The sequence below is a fragment of the Mauremys mutica genome, chromosome 1 (genome assembly GCF_020497125.1).
Source record: "Mauremys mutica isolate MM-2020 ecotype Southern chromosome 1, ASM2049712v1, whole genome shotgun sequence".
In the NCBI taxonomy this organism is placed as follows: Eukaryota; Metazoa; Chordata; order Testudines; family Geoemydidae; genus Mauremys; species Mauremys mutica.
Window position 1 is genome coordinate 256091809 of NC_059072.1, and position 19492 is coordinate 256111300.

The 19492-nt window shown below is 45.1% G+C and overlaps 1 protein-coding gene across 2 annotated transcripts in view; it reads right to left on the minus strand.

Moving 5' to 3' along the window:
* ARHGEF7 (Rho guanine nucleotide exchange factor 7) overlaps nucleotides 1-19417 on the minus strand; it is a 194661-nt gene extending 175244 nt beyond the window's left edge. Inside the window, exon 1 of one of the 2 annotated variants that reach the window (XM_045007703.1) lies at nucleotides 18782-19417. In XM_045007703.1, the coding sequence (XP_044863638.1) occupies nucleotides 18782-18946 (165 nt within the window). In that variant the 5' untranslated portion in view covers nucleotides 18947-19417. The remainder of the gene's footprint in view (nucleotides 1-18781) is intronic. The other variant, XM_045007673.1, reaches the window with a different exon arrangement.
* Nucleotides 19418-19492: the final 75 nt, after the last annotated feature.

Here is a 19492-nt window from a genome sequence, read left to right on the forward strand (position 1 = left end):
ACAAGTAGTGTAGTGCAATCTCTTTATCGTGATAGTGCAACTTACAAATATAGATTTTTTTTGTTATATAACTGCACTCAAAAACAAAACAATGTAAAACTTTAGAGCCTACAAGTCCACTCAGTCCTACTTCTTGTTCAGCCAATCGCTAAGACAAACAAGCTTGTTTACATTTAAGGGCGATAAAGCTGCCCACTTCTTATTTACAATGTCACCAGAAAGTGAAAACAGGCATTTGCATGGGACTTTTGTACCTGGCATTGCAAGGTATTTACGTGCCAGATATGCCAAACACTCGTATGCCCTTTTATGATTTGGCCACCATTTCATAGGACATGCTTCCATGCTGATGATGGATTCTGCCTGATAACGATCCAAAGCAGTGCAGACTGGCACATGTTCATTCACTCTTCCGAAAATGGAGCCTGCCACCCTGGGCATGAGCTGCCTGCTGCCCTTGGTAAGCCACTTTTTTCCCCGGATGGGAGGAATTTTGTGGCCAGGGCCTGTTATGTGACTCCCATGGGGAAGGGGAGCACAGCAAAAAAAGTTTGGGACCGTCAGCTCTGCGGGAACTATTGTAGCTGTATTATCCTCCTGCCTGCTCCTGTGTTCGTGTTCTGCAGGGATCAGTGCTTATGAATCTACACAGTGGCAGATTCTCCAGCATGGCACCCCCAGGCTTTCCCAGTCCTCCAGTGACTGCTGCACAGGGTCATGTAGGGATCACTCCATAGAGCTGAGCTGGGGAGACACCCTCCACAACCAGGGAGGAGGAAGCTGCACCTGCTTCTTGGTAGGTTTCAGAAAATAATTAGACTCTTCCCGTATAGTAATAATAATAGCATCTGCAGCTACAGTTAAAGTGCCAGATCCTCGGCTGTTGTAAATCAGCAACATACAGCACCTGAAAGTCTGGTCCAAAAACTACAAGGGCTGTCCATCCTCTTGCCATTGACTTCAATAGGCTTTGAATCAGCCCTTATATATGTAACTAATTTTTTAAAATGTAGGTTGGGGTTTTCAATGGGGTACAAGATGGTTAGGCACCCAATTTCCACTGACTTTTCACAAGAATTGGGCACCAAACTCCTTTAGGCTCTTTTGAAAAATCCCAGCCTAATTCATTCATTTTTACAAATAATGTACTTAACAATTAGTTCTCTTTTCAAATGCAGTGTCCTACCACATCTTATGGATAAAACTATATTGCATCTGTGGTGCTATAGTTCTTTAGTATTGATTTTAAGTGACCTGGAAAGTATATAAGAACATGTGTGTACACAGAGTTTGCAGAGATAATATGCGTATCAGATATGCAGCAATGACTGTGTGCTACATACTTGCATTTCTGTATGGGAAAGCTCTGAAAATGTAGGCTCAAGCACAGCCAGTGTAGATAGCGAAAAACTAAGTTATAACAACATTAGTAAATTAGGGATAGACACTACCATTTTACTAAAAACTCCAATGCACTTCTGTGCCAGCCTTAAAAGATTGATTCTATGGGGCTTAAACAGAAATTGGACCCGTTTTTAATTTAATCTGATGCAAGAAAATTATACTTTAAGACTGACACAGCAACTTGAACTCACCTTGTTAATTTGCACCCATGCTAACATTAATCAATATTCAGAAAAAAACACAATATACTGTGCAGTAAGTAAAATACTGTGTTTCAATACCTGTTTCGCAGTCTGATCCAAATCCCACTGCAGTCAATAGAAAGTCTCCATCTGACTTTAGTGGACTTTGGTTCAAGCCCTTAAACACAACAGAATGCACTAAAGATGCCATGACAGCTTTAGCTAATAACAAATTTGTTTTCATTTGTTTCCATATATGTTCAAATTATACACAAAAGTACATTCAAAGAATGTTATTTAAGTTGCAAAGTCAAGCTCTTGAAAGTTAGGAAATATAACGTTTACAGTTGCCCGTGCAACTTTAATTCTGCCCCCTTGTGGTTCCATTCTGTGTACTGAGGCAGGAGTCCTCTGAAAAAATTAGTATGTGTTTGTATAATTAATTACTGTATTTTAATGCCTACACCCAAGGCAGTCAAATTAAGGTTGTTCTGGCAACTTTTATCCTTTGCATTTCCTAATTTTCAAATGTTTGACTCTGCAGCCTAAATAACTTTTACATTGTAATTTTCTAAATGTATGGATTTTTTATTTTGTACAGCTGTCAGAAACCCCCACCCTGAATCATCAGCAGGGTATGAACCATAACATCTGTCAGCATTACAGCTACTACTTGAGCTACAAGGACTAACATTAGCTGCCAGCTGATTAAGGTTTATTTTTCCAGAGCTGGCACGTGAGGAGAGAAGTTGATGGGTTGCTGCTCCAGCGAGTGGTTGAAAGGAACCCAGCCTGTCTCTCCCAGACCAGGAGTTGAGGGAGATCCTACCCCCTGTGGTGCCTCCCTGGAGGGACACTGGAGCCATGACCTAGGCGTTAGGGTTTATTGAGCAGGAGAGCCCAGCCCAGTTATCTTCCCTGCCTGCGCCTCTCCTTCTACTAGGAGTACCCTGGTATTCTCTCTACAGAGTGTACTGCTGCTTTTGTGGTGGCATGAGCCCAGCCTCAGAACGTTCAATGATTTAGGCAGGCTGACAACATTTTCCTGAGGAATGGAAGGAGAGAAGGGAAATGGCAACTGTTAATATTTTATATCTCAGCCAAATCTGAATGGAATTTCACAGGTCAAAGAAAAGGCACTTCTGTAGCCTGGGGCGATTCCCCCTGATGAACAGTGAAAAATTGGAAAGAGTCCAGTGGAGAGCAACAAAAATGATTATGGGGCTGGAGCACATGATTTATGAGGAGAGGCTGCGTGAACTGGGATTATTTAGTCTGCAGAAGAGAAGAACGAGGTGGGATTTGATAGCTGCTTTCAACTACCTGAAAGGGAGTTCCAAAGAGGATGGATCTAGACTGTTCTCAGTGGTACCCGCCGACAGAACAAGGAGTAATGGTCTCAAGTTGCAATGCGGGAGGTTTAGGTTGGATATTAGGAAAAACTTTTTCACTAGGAAGGTGGTGAAGCACTGGAATGGGTTACCCAGGGAGGTGGTGGAATCTCCTTCCTTAGTGGTTTTTAAGGTCAGGCTTGATAAAGCCCTGGCTGGGATGATTTAGTTGGAGTTGGTCCTGCTTTGAGCAGGGGGTTGGACTAGATGACCTCCTGAGGTCCCTTCCAACCCTGATATTCTATAATCAAAGGCCCACTGCAAACACTGAAGATGTGAGAGCTTCTCAAAGAAAAGGTAACACGACTCCTTTATGATGGAAAGTGTTACACAACATAAATATAGGGGCCCTGCCAGTTCCCCTCATCATTATTTTAACACCTTGTAGGTTGTATTTACGGCCTCATTGTTACTTTGCAACCTAACTTCCATTCAAATGAATTCCTATTTCCTCCCCTCAGGCACTTGAAAGTAAGGACTTTTTATTGTAATGGAAATATTTTATACAAACATGTTAGGGGATATCTCTGGCTTTGGGGTCAGAGATAAGATTAGCATAACTGGTATGCTCTGTGATTCTTGATCAGTGACATTTGCTGCAAATTTTGAAATTTTGAAGGAAGCGGCAAAATTCAACATTTTGGATGCAGAATTCTCCTTTTTGCAGCAGCCAGGCACCCCACATTTTGTTTTCCTTCTCCATACCCCAGCCTGCCCACAGTTGCCTCTTTGTCTCCAGGTTTCCTTGAAAGGAAGAGCTATTTGGATTATTAAACTATGCTCCCACTCCGTTGGCCTTAAAAGGATAGCCAGAAGGAAAAGGAGATTTCTTTCCAACCTTTGCAGCCATCAGCCCATCCAGAGCAGGACAGATCCAGCACATCATACAGTTTGTTCTGAGAGCATGGGGCACTGGAACCACCACTGCACTTCTCCGACAAGATCTGGAGAGAACTATACACTGTTCCATGGAGCCAAGCTTGGATCTTGTTAGTGAGGCCAGGATTGCCAAATCTGACCAGGAGCCAGGGAGCGGAGCTCCCAAGGGTGCCAGCTGGAGTACATTTCTGACTGGTTGCCAACTCTCATGATTTTATCACAAGCCTCATGATATTTTGTGTTTTTCTTAAAGCCCCTGCTTCAGAACCAAGTGGCTGCATGAAAATCTCAACTTTTTTTTTTTAAGTCATTTTTTGGAGAAAAGCTTGAAAAATGTGACCCCGACAGGCTCAAAAGCCAGAAAGTAAATAAAAAGAACCCAAACTGTATTATTTTTTAAAATCTCACTTTTTAAGTCATTCTCATAAGTTTTTGAGCTTGATTTTTGAACGTCTGGCGTCTGCATACCGTGGTCTGCCCGCCAGTGAGTTAAGGAGTCAGGACTGTAGGCTGGTTTAGGGAGCCAGGCAGCTGATACTGGCTCAAAGCTACCTCTTTTCCTCCCACAGATGGAGGGTGATCTGAGTTTGAGCTGGGTAACACTGGGGCAACTGAGAACCCAGGAGCGAGGATCCCGTCTGCCCTTCTGGCAGGGAAAGGAGACGGCTGAACCAGGCCTGTCTGGAAAGCACTGTGGCAACCAGGGTCTAGGGAAGTAATATGAATGAGAACAATACCAATAAAATAATTTGTCTCACAGCACAGGCACCAGCTTCCTCCTTTCCCTGGGGGTGCTCAACCCCCAGCCCCACTCCCACCCCTTCCCCCAAGGCACCACCTCTGCCCTGCCTTTTCCTATCCCCACTATGCTCCCGCCCAGTTCCACCCCTTCCCCAGAGCGTGCCCTGTCCCTGCTCCTCCTCCCCCCCCAGCGCCTTCTTCATGCCGTGGGACAGCTGATTGCAGCAGGCGGGAGGTGCTGGGGGGCGGGAGAGGAGTTGATCAGCAGGTCTGGCAGCAGATGGGAGGTGCTGGGGGTGGGGAGGGGAAGCTGGCTGCCGGTGGGTGCAAAGCACCCACTAATTTTTTTCTGTGGTATTCCAGGGCTGGAGCACCTAGGGAGCCAGCACCTGTGTCTTGCAGTATTTGTCACAAAAGTATTTTCCTCACTCAGTATTTTCATTGTTTGGGGAGGTGGGTTTCTCCATGACTCCCCAGGCCTCAGCAGCCCTGATGTTACTCAAGAGCCACACCCACCCTTCTTGACAAGACCCATTTTTCAAAGAAGAGCCACCAAAGCTCCCTTCTTCTCTGGCACACATACAGTGCTTCCTTGGCTGACGCCACAGTTGCCTAAGTCCAGGGAATCATGGAGAGGAGCCACTGTGGAAATGGCAATGTACCACCCCTCTATCTGTGTCTGCTAGAATCTCATCCCCTCTAGCCGCAGGGATGAAGGGGACAAAGGGGCCTTAAATGTGTTATGAATGAATCCTTAACAGCACCAAGCTGTCATTTTTGTTAGCCTTTGGAGCAGCTGTAAAACACAGGCAATAAAATACGTTCTCTGAGTAAATTATGTGGGCCACACTCTGGCCAATGCAGGAAAAGTGGTAACCAGCCCTCAAAATACAGCAAAAGCAGAGCTAATCTGCACAGGGAATCCTGGTGCACATTATTCCTGCCAGAAGCACAAATAACCTCCTTGGAAGGCTAGTAAGTAAGGACTATTGCCAGGAGAGAGACCACATGTGCATAAATACGCAAATATGTCTCCTGTCCCCTAGGTCCAGCCCTGCTATGTCTCTCAACTACTGTGACGTGGGCCTGCAAAGTGTTTCTCTGTGGATTTAAACGGGGGGGAACAGAACATCCTTTTGGTGCTAATCTGCATGGTACAGACCTCAGGTGGTGATACTCTGATGCCCTGATTGATGTTACAGGGACCAACCTGCTCCACTGTCTGTGCCCCCACAATCTGCTCTCAGCTAGCACTATAAACTCACACTATGTACAGCAGTACCAGGCTTCCCCACCAAAAATGTCATTGCTTTCTAGCTCAGTACACCTCCAAATGCCATTCTCTTCTGATTCCTAACCACCTTCTCTTTCTTCCTCCCAAAGCCTCAAAACACTAGACTCTGTCCTCAGACTTGCGTAACTGATAGAAAAATGTGGCCCCAAGAATTCAGTGTGAAGTCAGAGACAAATGATCATTACCGGTTTCAAACATCATTCTCATTTTGCCAATCACTGGGGCTGCCTGCAAGGAGAACAGTTAAGGGAAAGCAGCTGCGCGTGAATGCTTGGGCTCCCTTTGTGGGAAGTGATTGTGCATAAATGTTTGTGCTCCTATTCAATGTACACCCAGTGCTGCATTTGTTTTCTGTGGGTCATTAGAAAATTAAATTATTTTTGTTCCAAAATTAAAACTCGAGACATTTATTTAGGCCAGAGCTCTTACTCCTAAAGGGATTAAGAGGACTCAAATGTATTGGCCCCCTCAATCCTGATATTATCCCTTTAAATAACCAGATTAATTTTACTTTGGTGTCTGAGCTTTCCCATGTAGAAAATAAATTCTTATGAGTATAAATTTCCCTTGAGTCTCAACCAGCAAAAAAGTGGCTATCTATTCTTCCTAAACCAGACTCTGCTCTTCCCACCATTATACGTCTTCCTTGATGCAGGAACAGAAGGGGAAAGTGGCAAAGGTGGCTTTAAGTCATCTTTGCACTGCCTGTATTCTGGCCCTGCCTCCTACATAAATCAGAGCAGCTTCAGGGTTGCTATAACTTACACTCAGCTTCAGGAACTCACTAGGGTCTGTTCCACAGATAACAGCCAAAGCGTGCTAGGCTTCAGCCATACCCCTTCTCTCCCCAGCATGCCTCCTATTCAAAGGGCTTCAAAGAGCCATCCCACGTGTGAAACCCCATTACACAGAATCATAGAAATGTAGGATTAGAGGGGACCTCGACAGGTCATCTAGTCCAGTCCCCTTCACTGAGACAGGACTAAATATTATCTAGACCAGGGGTCGGCAGCCTTTCAGAAGTGCTGTGCTCAGTCTTCATTTATTCACTCTAATTTAAGGTTTTGTGTGCCAGTAATACATTTTAATGTTTTTAGAAGGTCTCTTTAAAAAAATACAAATAAATAAACACCTACATCTCATAGAGCTGGAAAGGACCCTGAAATGTCATTGAGTCCAGCCCCCTGCCCTCACTAGCAGGGCCAGCTACTGATTTTTGCCCCAGATCCCTAAGTGGCCCCCTCAAGGATTAAACTCACAACCATGGGTTTGGCAGGCTAATGCACAAACCACTGAGCTATCCCTCCCCCTGTTATATATTAGTCTATAATATATAACTAAACACTTGTTGTATGTAAAGTAAATAAGGTTTTTTAAATGTTTAAGAAGCTTCATTTAGAATTAAATTAAAATGCAGAGCCCCCTGGACTGGTGACCAGTTCCTGGGCAGTATGAGTGCCACTGAAAATCAGCTCGCATGCCACCTTCGGCACTCGTGCCATAGGTTGCCTACCCCTGGTCTAGACCATCCCTGACAGGTGTTTGTCTAACCTGTTCTTAAAATCCACAACCTCCTTAGGTAGTTTGTACCAGTGATCAATTACCTTTGCAGTTAGGAAGTTTTTCTTAAAGTCTAACCTAAATCTCCCTTGCTGCAATTTAAGACCGTTATTTCTTGTCCTGTCCTCAGTAGATATAGGGAACAATTTATCGCCTTCTTATTATAACAAATGTTTATGTACTTGAAGACTGTTTTCATGTCCCCATCTCAGTCGTCTCTTTCTCCACTAAACAAACCCAATTTTTTCAACCTTTCCTCATATGTCATGTTTTCTAGACCTTTAATCATTTTTGTTACTCTCCTCTGGACTTTCTCCAGTTTATCCACATCTTTTTCAAAGTGTGGTGCCCAAAACAGGACACAGTACTCCAGGTGAGGTCTTATCAGTGCTGAGTAGAATGGAAGTATTACCTCCCATGTCTTTATTACAACACTAATACATCCCAGAATTATGTTCACTTTTTTTGCAACAGTACTACCTCATTGGCTCATATTTAATTTGTTATCTACTATACCGCTCAGACCTTTTTCTGCAGCACTCCTTCCTAAGCAGTCATTTCCTATTTTGTATTTGTGCAATTGACTTTCCTTCGCAAGTAAAGTACTTTGTGTTTGTCCTTACTGAATTTCATCCTATTTATTTCAGACCATTTCTCCAGCTTGTCAAGATCATTTTGAATTCTAATCCTGTCCTCCAAATGTTTGTAAACCCTCCCAGCTTGGTAATGTCCACAAACTTTATACGTGTATTCTCTATGCCATTATCCAAATCATTTATGAAGATATTGAGCAGAATCGGACACAGGACATATCCCTGAGGGATTCCACCAATATACCCTTCAAGCGTGACTGTGAACCATTGATAACTACTCTCTGAGTACAATTTTCAAATCAGTTGTGCATCTACCTTATAGTAGGCTCGTCTAGACTATATTTCTCTAGCTGGCTTATGTGAGACAGTCTCAAAAGCCTTACTAAAGTAGAGATATACTACATCCACTGCTTCTCACCGTCTTCTTTACCTTGTCAGCAAAGGATATTAGGTTGGTTTGACAAGATTTCTTCTTGACAAATCCATGTTGACTGTTACTTATCAATTTATTATCTTCTAGATGATTACAAATTTGATTGTTTATTTACTCTTTTATCGTTCCGGATACCAAAGTTAGATTGGTCTATAATACCCTGGGTTGTCCTTATTCCCTTTTTTATAGGTAGGGTACTATATTTGCCCTCTTCCAGTCCTTTGTGGTCTCTCCTGTCCTCCATGAGTTCTCAGAGATAATCGCTAATGGCTCAGAGATCTCCTCTTCAGCCAATTCCTTAACTAGTCTAGGATATATTTCTTCAGGCCCTGGCAACTTGAAGATATCCAATTTGTCTAAGTAATTCTTAACTTGTTCTTTCCCTGTTTTTGCTTCATATACTACCCCATTTACATTGATGTTCACTATGTTAGTTTTCCTATCACTGCCAACCTTTTTGATGAAAACTGAAACAAAAAAGGAATTTAACACTTCGGCCGTTGCTGTGTTTTCTATTATTGTCTTTCCCTCCTCACTGAGTAATGGCCTTACTCTGTCTTGGTCTTCCTCTTGCTTCTAATGTATTTGTAAAATATTTCTTGTTACCCTTTATGTCCCTAGCTAGTTTAATCATGTTTTGTACTTTAGCCTTTTTAATTTTGCCGCTACATGCTTGTGGTGTTGGGGTTTTTTAATATTCATCCTTTGTAATTTGACCTAGTTTCCACTTTTTTGCATGATTTTTTGAGTTTCAGAGTTTGCTGAAGAACTCCTGGTTAAGCCTGGGCGGTCTCTTAACATATATCCTATCTTTCCTATGCACTGAGATAGTTTGCTCTTGTACCCTTAATGTTTCTTTAAAAAAACGTCAACTCTTCTGAACTCTTTTTTCCCTTAGACTTGCTTCATGGGCTCTCAATGACCAATTCTCTGAATTTGCTAAAGCCTTCCTTCTTGAAGACTTTTGTCTTTATTCTGCTGTTTTCCCTCCTTCTATTCCTTAGAATTATGAACTTCGCATTTCAAGATCATTTTCACGCAAGTTGCCTTGTACCCTCAAATTCTCAACCAATTCCTCCCTATTTGTCAGAATCAAATCTAGAACAGCCTCTCTACCTTTTGTAATAAAAAGTTGTCTCCAATGCGTTCCAATAACTTGTTGGATAAGTTGTGCCCTTCTGTATTATTTTCCCAACAGATGTTTGGGTAGTTGAAGTCCCCCATCAACACCAAGACCTGTGCTTTGGATGATTCTGTTAGTTGCGGGGGAGCACAATAAAGGTGCCAGATCACAATGAGGAATCCCTACGTCTTTTCCTCAACTTGGCAGTTAGCTGAATAAGAGTCTCTTTAGAATAATTCTCTTTATAAATAGGGACATCAAACTACAAGCAAAAGTACAACAAAACTTAGTGGAGTATGACAAGGAAAAAAAACAGGAGTACTTGTGGCACTTTAGAGACTAAGTCTCTAAGGTGCCACAAGTACTCCTGTTCTTTTTGCGGATACAGACTAACACGGCTGCTACTCTGAAATATGACAAGGAAAGTTCCCACTCTAGTTTTAATCCTTATATACAGTATCAAACGTGGGTCAGCTGGTCTGAGATAGAGCAACTTATTTAGAAAATGTTTCCTATAGTGAAAGGCATCTCCACTGCAACTTTTATGAATAGTTCCCTCCCTCCCACTATCATCGTAACTCTAATTTAAAACACGTGGTTGAAATGCTGTAATTTGAAGCCATGGCTTTTCAGTCAACCAATTTCTAACATTGATGGTGATACATGTGATAAGGTCCCTACTCTTTAAAAGAGAACAGCTCCCCAATATAAACATATGTGCTCCAAAAGCTTGTAACAATTTTCTTTTAAGAACTGTTTTTTCTTTCGTTCATTTCTCATATTCAAGTCAAAGTTTTCAGCAGAACCAGCATGCTAAAATTTCTGTTTAGCATTGACATGTTTTATTCTGAAATGCAGAGAGTAACATGATCTCACGACTGCCTAAAAATAAGAGACACCATCTATAGTAACAGTGCTTTCCTAATTTTTTCATTTTACACTTCTTGAAATCTAGTAAGTTTAGAATCTTCTTGTGTTGAAGACGGAATATAGTTTTAATGTGAAAATAATTTAACCATAGCTTTCTGAAAGGAACCTCTCCTTGTTATTCTGTGTATGAGGTAGTGTATTTACTGTAAACAAAAAGGTCAGGCCATCTAGTATCAAAATCCATTGACTTGTTTCTCTGCTTAAGACAAACCTGTTCTTTGAGCTTTTTGCCTTTTAATGGGCACACTGCCTTTGTTTATTATACTTCTGTTTTCACTAATTTTTATTATGGTGCCCACAGGCCTTAAAAGCAGGGTATTAAAAAGTATTAATACTGTTATATGTAATTTCCTCCTCAATCCCTCTCCCCAGACAGATGTCTTCTAAATACATACTATTTTCTAAAAGCATTTTCTAAAAAGCAGCTGATTGACAAACATTCTATTTAGATCCTCTCCTGCTGATCTGTCATTTATTTTCTGTATGTCCCATCTGTTTTTAATTACTAGGGGTATTTGCATGAAAATGAGGTCTGTTCATATTGTTTATGCCTAGTGAGTCACAATCCTAACTCTTTGGGGAAGTGAAAGAGTCTTAGGCCTTGTCTCCACAATAGAATTTTGTTAACGCGAGTTAAGCCGACAATCAAAAACCGGTATAATTATATCGTTTGTGCATGTTCACACAACGCTTATTCTGTCAGCAGAGCATGCCCACTATTGGTGCTCTAGCACTGACAGAGAGAGCAGTGCACTGTGGGTATTTATCCCACCACGCTACTCACCACCTTCTGTAGCTAGGAGCTGTGGGAAGGCAGAATGGATTGCAATGCATCATGGGTGAGGGCTCAATGTCCTATGATGCCGTTTTTTTCCATCCCATGATTCCCTGGGCTTCTGACTGTTTCACAGCATTTTTCAACAGCCCCTGTTTACTGTGCGCCCACCTTCTCTGTCTGAAAGGATGGATCCTGCACTGCTCTCTACTATTGTAGTCCCCGTTATGAAAACATCACAGCTGGTCCTGCAGTATATCATGAGGACCAAATTTGTTTGACCTGCTGTGTGCCATGGAAAGAAACAACACCAGATTACTTTTGGCATTCACGGAGAAGCTGCACACAGTGGACCGTCACTTTTGGGCTCGGGAAACAAGCACTGAGTGGTGGGATCGCATCATTATGCAGGTCTGGGATGATGAGCAGTGGCTGAAGAACTTTCAGATGCAGAAAGCCATCTTCCTGGAACTGTGTGCTGTGCTCGCCCTCACACTGCAGTGCAAGGACACCAAAATGAGAGCGGCCTTCTTGGTGGAGAAGCGTGTGGCGATCACTGGGGGAAGCTGGCAACTCCAGACTGCTACTGGTCGATCACAAATCAGTTTGGAGTTGGGAAGTCCAACGCTGGGGCTGCATTAAGGCCAGTGTGAAGGGCCATTAATCACATCCTGCTACGAAGGACCCTGGCTCTTGGCAATTTGCATGAAATATTGGATAGCTTTGCAGAAATGGGTTTCCCTCAACTGCGGACGGGCGACAGATGGCACACACATTCCAATTTTGACACCAGACCACCTTGCGACGGAGTACATCAATAGGAATGGGTACTTCTCCATAGTGTTACAGGCGCTTGTTCATCACCGTGGACGTTTCACTGACATCAATGTGGTGTGGTCAGGGAAGGTGCATAATGCATGCATCTTCAGGAACACTGGCCTGTACATGAAGCAGGGACTTTCTTTCCAGACCAGATGATTCCAGTGGGGATATTGAAATGCCCATGGTGATCCTGGGGTACCCAGCCTACCCCTTACTCCAGTGGCTCATGAAGCCTTACACAGGAAGCCTAGACAGCAGCAAGGAGTGCTTCAACAATAGGCTGAGCAGGTGCAGAATGACCATAGAATGTGCCTTTGGCAGATTAAAAGCACGCTGGCGCTGCCTTTATGGCAGGTTAGACCTAAACGAGGAAAATGTTCCCATGGTCATAGCAGCCTGCTGTGTGTTCCATACTTGTGAAGCTAAGGTAGAAGTTTCCCCGCAGGTAGAGCGCGAAGGTGGATCACCTTGCGGCTAATTTTGAGCAGCCAGATATCAGGGCTATTAGAGGGACCCAAGAGGGGTCTATCTGAATCAGGGAGGCTTTGAGGCACCATTCTGACAATCAGCTCCAGTAATGAGTCATTCTATACAGCACTCCTGCCATGCTCTGTTAACTTGCCACCTTGCACTAAAATGTTGATGATTCCTGACTGGGATTTTTACTCAGCAAATTATTAAATTGCCACTGTGTATTCATTCCAGCAACAACCACCGTGTTTTGGAGACAAATAAAGATTGGTTATCGTTCAGCGAGTTTGTTTTTATTAAATACCCATAAACAATACACACAAAAGCTTGCTGGGAAGGGAGATAACAATGAAGGGCAGTGTAGGCTCTCATAGCTGTGTGTAAGTCCCAATATCATTTTGGAAGCAGTCCGAAGAGATGGAGTGACCAGGTACCAAGATGGGCCAGGAAGTTGCAAGGAATGTGTGGGAGGAGTTTGGGAAGGGCATGGAAAGCAGTTCTGTATCACCTGCAGGGGGGTCAAGCATGCATGAATTCTGCCTGCAGTGTGATTAGGGACTATAACACCTCTGTTTGCGCCTCCATCACTTTTATCATCTGCTCCTGGTCCATTAAAATTCACTCCTGGCTCTCCTTTCTGTCCTGCCTCTCTATTTTATCATTTTCTTTTAAAGTCTCTCTCCACAACCTGCGTTCTTGTTTTTTGGCCTCTGAGGATTGGAGCACCTCTCAAAACAGGTACTCCTTGCACCTCCTTGGTTGCTTCCTTATCTAGCAGAGGTGCTCTGCCGGTGTGTAGGGGGTTCCACTGAAGTCCACATCTGCAGAAGCACAAGAAACAATAAACAGAAGCATGAATTTTAGTGCACGCACCGCATCAACTCATTAGAGTAAAATGCACCTTATAAAAAATATGAATCAGTTTCTCACTGTCTCTTTTGGCAAGCACACAGCTCGGTGAACACCTTAAATATGGTGAGTTCAGCCCGGGTTAGCGGGGGCGGGCGCTCAAGATAGGGCAAAGGGTCTCGTTTTTTTAAGGGGATCACTGCAGGTGACTAGGGCCAATATTGTAAATTCTACCACCATTTTCCAGAGGCAGCAGTCATTGAAGACGATATCTCATTCCTGAGGGTAAGGAAGGATGCAAGGGTGCATCTCTTGCATGAGTGTGGCTTCAGACCAGGTCCCTATGCTTCTCGCCTGCGTGCCACTTTGGTTACTGTACAAGTGATTACTGACTGGCACGGGGAAATTTCCTACAATGGGGGAAGGAACAAAGCAGCTATGCCAAGGAACCTTCAACAGAGGATTGGCAAGTACCTCCAGGGAAGCTTCCTAGAGATCTCTCTGAAGGATTCCCGTGAAATCTCAGTGTGCATTAATACACTGTTCCACCGCACTGCAAAGCTGCCCAAGGGAACATGAGGCACGCGCCAACACAGCTAGTCTTGTACATTTCTATCCCGTCACCCATTTCTACCATATAATAAAGCAAAGGACCGCTCTACTTCATATAACCGAGCAGCAACAACTCAAAAAGATCACTTACCAGAGCTCCCCTCTCCTGCATCATGCACGCCAGAGACAGACTGCTGGGACTGGCTAGTCCCCTCCAGAGTGGAAAAGAGTTCCTGACTCGCCGCACCACTGGATGACAGTGCCGGGTGCTCCACATCATCCTCCAACTCGACCTCCTCGTCCACCACTTCCTCATCGGAGTTGAGTCCACTGTCTCCAGCCCCACCAAACTATCCACAGGGCTCTTGGTGGTGGAGATGGGATGGCCACCAAGGATGGCACCCATTTCCTTATAGAAGCAGCAGATCTTTGGCCCAGCACCGAAGTGACGGTTTGACTCCCTTGCCTATTGGTACGCCTGCCTCAGCTCCTTTACCTTTGCATGACATTGATGTGTGTCCCAGTTGTAGCTCTTATCCAACATGCCACAAGAAATCTGACTGTATGTATCAAAGTTCCTACAGCTAGAGCGGAGCTAGGACTGCACAGCCTCCTCTCCCCACAGCGCCAGCAGATCTAACAACTCAGGTGTGCTCCAAGCGGGACAGCGTTTCCTGTGGGGAGCAGCCATGATCAGCTGGGAAGATGTGATGTGAACTGTCCATGCCAAACAAACAGGAAGTGCAATTTCAAAAATCCCCTGGTCTTCAAAGGGGGAGGGGCGGATGCCTGTGTACCTAGGTGCAGGGCAGCGGAGTTCGAACTGCTGCCCAGAGTGGTCAGGATGGACATTGTGGGACACCTCCAGGAGGCCATTTATAGCAACATTACCAAGCTCAGTGTCTACACTGAACCTTTGTCGATATAATTTGCCACAAAAAGCTTTATGCCTCTCATTAAGGTGGTTTTATTTTGTCGGCAAAGCAGGAGAGTTTTGTCAGTGGAAGGAACATTGTAGTGTGTACACCTCCACTGTTTTGTCAATGAAAGCTGACTTTTGTTGACAAAACTCTGTAGTGTAGACAAGTCCTTAGTTTATGGGCCCAATCCTACATTTCTTGGGCCTCCAAAATGCCCATTTAAGTCAGTAAGCTTTTGGGTGCCAAGGAGTAAAGTACCAAGGCCCAGATTTGAAAAGAACTCTGCATGTGTCTCATGCTATATTAATTACTGTTGGTAGTAGTAACAATGCTGCAAACAGAATGATAACACTAGGAGAACATGAACTCTTAAAAACAACTATTCTGTATTCATGCAGATGGTTCTAGTAACAAAGAAACAAAATGAGTATTAGAGAAAATGGAGCCAATCCTACATTTCTTGTGCACCAAAACTCCTATTGCTGGCAATGTGTGATATGTGTTCGGAATTTAAACAGAAACTTTAAAATGTTGACATGGAGCATTAGTAAAGTTTTCTGAGTGTAGTTTTTTTGGATATGCAAATGCAGTATGAATGAAAGTCATCCCTTCCCCCATAATGAATAAATTAATGGGATTTATTCAGGAAAGTATCTGAGGATTAGGGGGATACAATCCACACACACCCCCAAAATGAGAAAACCACAGCTCCTGTATGGCAGCTATTCTAGTCAATGAATTGAAACAGTGTTTGCAACTGCTGTACAACCCCCTAGACCAGTGGTTTTCAACTTTTCATTTGCATACCCCTAAAATTTTTTGAATGGAGGTGCGGACCCCTGTGGAAATCTTCGACATAGTCTCTGGACTCCCCGTGGTTCGCGGACCACAGGTTGAAAACCACTGCCCTAGACAGTGGCTCCAAACCACTAGATCTATCAAAGTGTGGGTCCAATAGGCTCTTCCTGAGTCCCCTTAACAGAGACCTAGTCACAGCTAGTTCAGCACCCAGGGAATCTGAATGGCCCTCTATGCAGCGGACCAAGTACTGTGCCTTACTGCACAGCCCTACTACAGAGCTTAAGTGTCATGGTGAGCCTTGAATGGGCCCTCCATGGGTGAGTGAGTTTCATCCTGTCTGAAAAGTTGTGTGACTTTGCTGGTTCTAGTTACTCTGGCACCTGGTATAAAAATGGCAGATAAGACCATCATTTGCATGAACAATTCAATCCCCAATTCCGTGGTACTCGTGTAGACTTCATGCACTCTCTGAAGATACTGTTCTCATGCTCTCTTCCATTCCACTTTCTTAATTATTATTATTTATATTACAGTAGCATCTAATGGCCCCAGTTAAGTTCAGGGCCCCATTGTGCGAGGCTCTGTACATACATATAGTAAGAGATAGTTCCTGCCCCAAGGAATCTAAAGCTTTGACCCAGCAAAGACTTACTCTGGGATTACGCACAGTGTGGAAAATTAAACCAGGGGTGAATCTCTGCGGCACTGGATCCAACACAGACAAGATACAGGATGGGAGAAAGGAAGTACTATCCCCTCCATTTTACAGATGGGCAACTGAGGCACAGAGCGATTAGCTCGCTGATGTGCTGTGACCATTGCTTATCACATTGCTCATATGCACCTCATTGATATTTTGTGCTTCAGCCCTCTGTATGTCACTTCCCCTTGTTGCCATGTCTCATCGTTAGATTGCATATTCTTTGGGTCAGGGTCCAAATTTATTTTTTTTTGGTTATGTGTTCGTACAGTGCCTAGCACAATGGGATCTAATCCCTGACTGGGGACCCCTGGGCACCACTGCAATGACAATGCAAATAAAGAGTAATAGTAGTCTGTAACAGAGACAAGAATTGAACCCAGATCTCTTCTATTTTAGTTCAGTGCCTTGACTACTAGACCATTCTGCCTCATTTATCATACTGTATTTTAAAAAACAGGGGTTTCCCATTGGCCCACCAAACGCTCTTCAACATTCTTTTCCTCGTTATCTTGTATGGTATAAAGGCAAAGTTTTAACTTAAGTGCTGATATATATATATATCTCAAAGTTTGCATATGTGCTCTGTAGAAAAAATAATATATGTAACACAGTGTCCATACAAACACTAATTCCTCTAATATTCTGAAGAAAAATTGGTAAATAAAGCCCCGATGTTTCAACTTGAACATTCCAAGTACTGTAGCCTCTTTTGGGCATGGAATAAATCCTCTCTATTTGGAATACTAGAGGAATTATTGTATATATGTGTACATGGTGCATGGAAGTTATTTCACACCATATGTTTGTATTTGTCACACAATGCAAAATAAAACTGTAATGCCATTTTTATGTCACTTTGAACAAAGTAGGATCTTCTGAGTGATAGGTAAACAGTAAAAGGCCCAAACAATACAAAAACAAACAGTCCTCCTGAAAACTATTTCTAGTATTTAAAAACATTCCTCTAATGTTTACTGAGACTGGGTCACAGTGCATCCTGTGCTGTATGAAACATTTTTTGTATTCCACACATTATATGGACTGGTTTTAGAATATCCTAAAGGAAGACTGAAACGGATACATCTGATCCTGTATACATTTCTCCTTCGCATACAGCTAGGATTTTAATATTGAGGCATTTTCTCCCCTATAAAATAATCTCACAAAAATTGTGAAACTCAAAACCCCCCAAAACCTATGTACTAACACAGCTCACCATTTGAGCACCCTACTTGTCTCATCCACTCTCCCTGCTTATGTTCACCTCTACTTAGGCCCCAATCCTGCAATCGGGTGGATCCCTGTGCCTGCACAGAACCACTGGGGCTCCATTCAGGTGCACCCACAGGAATGAAATCGGGGCTTTGGACTGTAAATTACACAGAACAAGGACTCCGTCTTCACAGCGCCTAGCACACTGCCAGTACTTCAGAACCAATAATGACCATAGTGTGTATTTAATACACTCTTCTTTAGCATTTTCCTAAATAACCTCATGTCACGTGGTTCCCGCAGGACGACGTCTGATTGGGAAATTGTTTTTATCTGGCCATTTTAATACACCAGGACTGAGGCTCACACATTACAGCCACATAAAAATAACCTCATTCCTATCCACTGGGCAGCATCTCCTCTTCTCCCTCGCACTGTGGGGTGACTCCATAGCTGTGGACTAGCCCGCCCCAGGCTCCTGTCCCTTTAAACGTGACCTACTAGAGTCCAGCCTTGCCTGCGCCCCCTCCCCTGCCCCCAGCCCCCAGCCCCGGGCAATGGCGCCTTCGCCGCGCTCCCCGCGGGAGGAGGTTGCCGTGCGGCGGGGCTGGGGGAGGCGGCCCGTTTCCTTGGCCGCTGCCCGGGCTTCCCAGGGTGGGGTGAGGGGGGCTCGCTGCACAAAGGAAAGCGCGTGAATCTAATCCCGGCGCGGTTCGCTCCCCGGCAGGGGAATCAGGGCGGGGACGTGTCTTCTCGGGTTCCTCAGCCCATGTGGCTGCGCGCAGCAAGCCCCGCGCGCTCTCGGCTGGGGCGCTTCAGCTTTGCCCCCCCCCCCCGGGCGCCCCTTTCCTCCCCCGCAGAGCGGGCGGCGTTAGTGTCACAGGCGCGTTGTGCACCTTGGGCTTTTGCAGTCACCGGCCCAGCGGCCCCGGGAGCCGGGGTGCGTCTGACACCCTGCAGGGTGGATGCATTATTCAGCACCCGGTGCAGGCTGAGCTGCGCGAGCCTAGATCCTGTGGGACCGTGCACGCTGCGGGGGGGATGGTGTGTGTGTGGGTGTGGGTGTTCGTTCTCTGGGACAAACACACGCCAAGGCTGGCTGGCTGGGTGGGGGTGAGATTGAGGGGCAGAGGAACGTGCACTTACTTTATCGATGGTGCCCGGGAGCAGGCGGTCCAGCAGCCGGCACAGCACCACCCCGTCTTTCAGAGACGATTGCAAAAACCCCTCGGGGTCCGAGATGGTCTTTTTGGGCGACTCCAGCACGCCCAGGGTGATCAGCCATGTAACGGTCTGCTCCGCGGAGTTCATGGCCGCCGCCGCCGCCGCCGCCGCGCGGAGGGTAAATCCCGGCGAGGGGGGAAGCGATCGCGCGCCGCGGGAGGCTGTATTTGGCCTGTGCCCCCCCCTAGGATCCCCCACCCCTGGCTCGGGGGTTCACATTGAAGCAGCAGAGGCCGGGGCCGCCGCTCCCTCCTCCCTCGCCATGGAGCTGCTGCAGATGACGACTCGCTTTGCGAAATCCAGTGGGTCCAGTTTCTCTCTCTCGTGCGTTTTGGCAGCTTGTCAACTGCCTTTTCATTACACACACATGAACCTGCAGCGCCTCCTCCCCCCGCCGCGGCGGCTGCCTCCGCATGACATCACTGACAGCCCCGCCGGAGGAGAAGAAAAGACGCGAGGCCCCTTCTCTGCACACAAACCTGCGGCGGAGCCCGCGCCCCTCCGGCGGGCATGGCTCACTCGGGGCACAGCTGCTGCGGGCAGGGCCCCTTTGTAACACGCATCGAGCGCCGCTTGCACATATGTGGGGAGCTGCCGCCTCGCAGAGCTTGGCATCTGCAGCACGCGGGATGC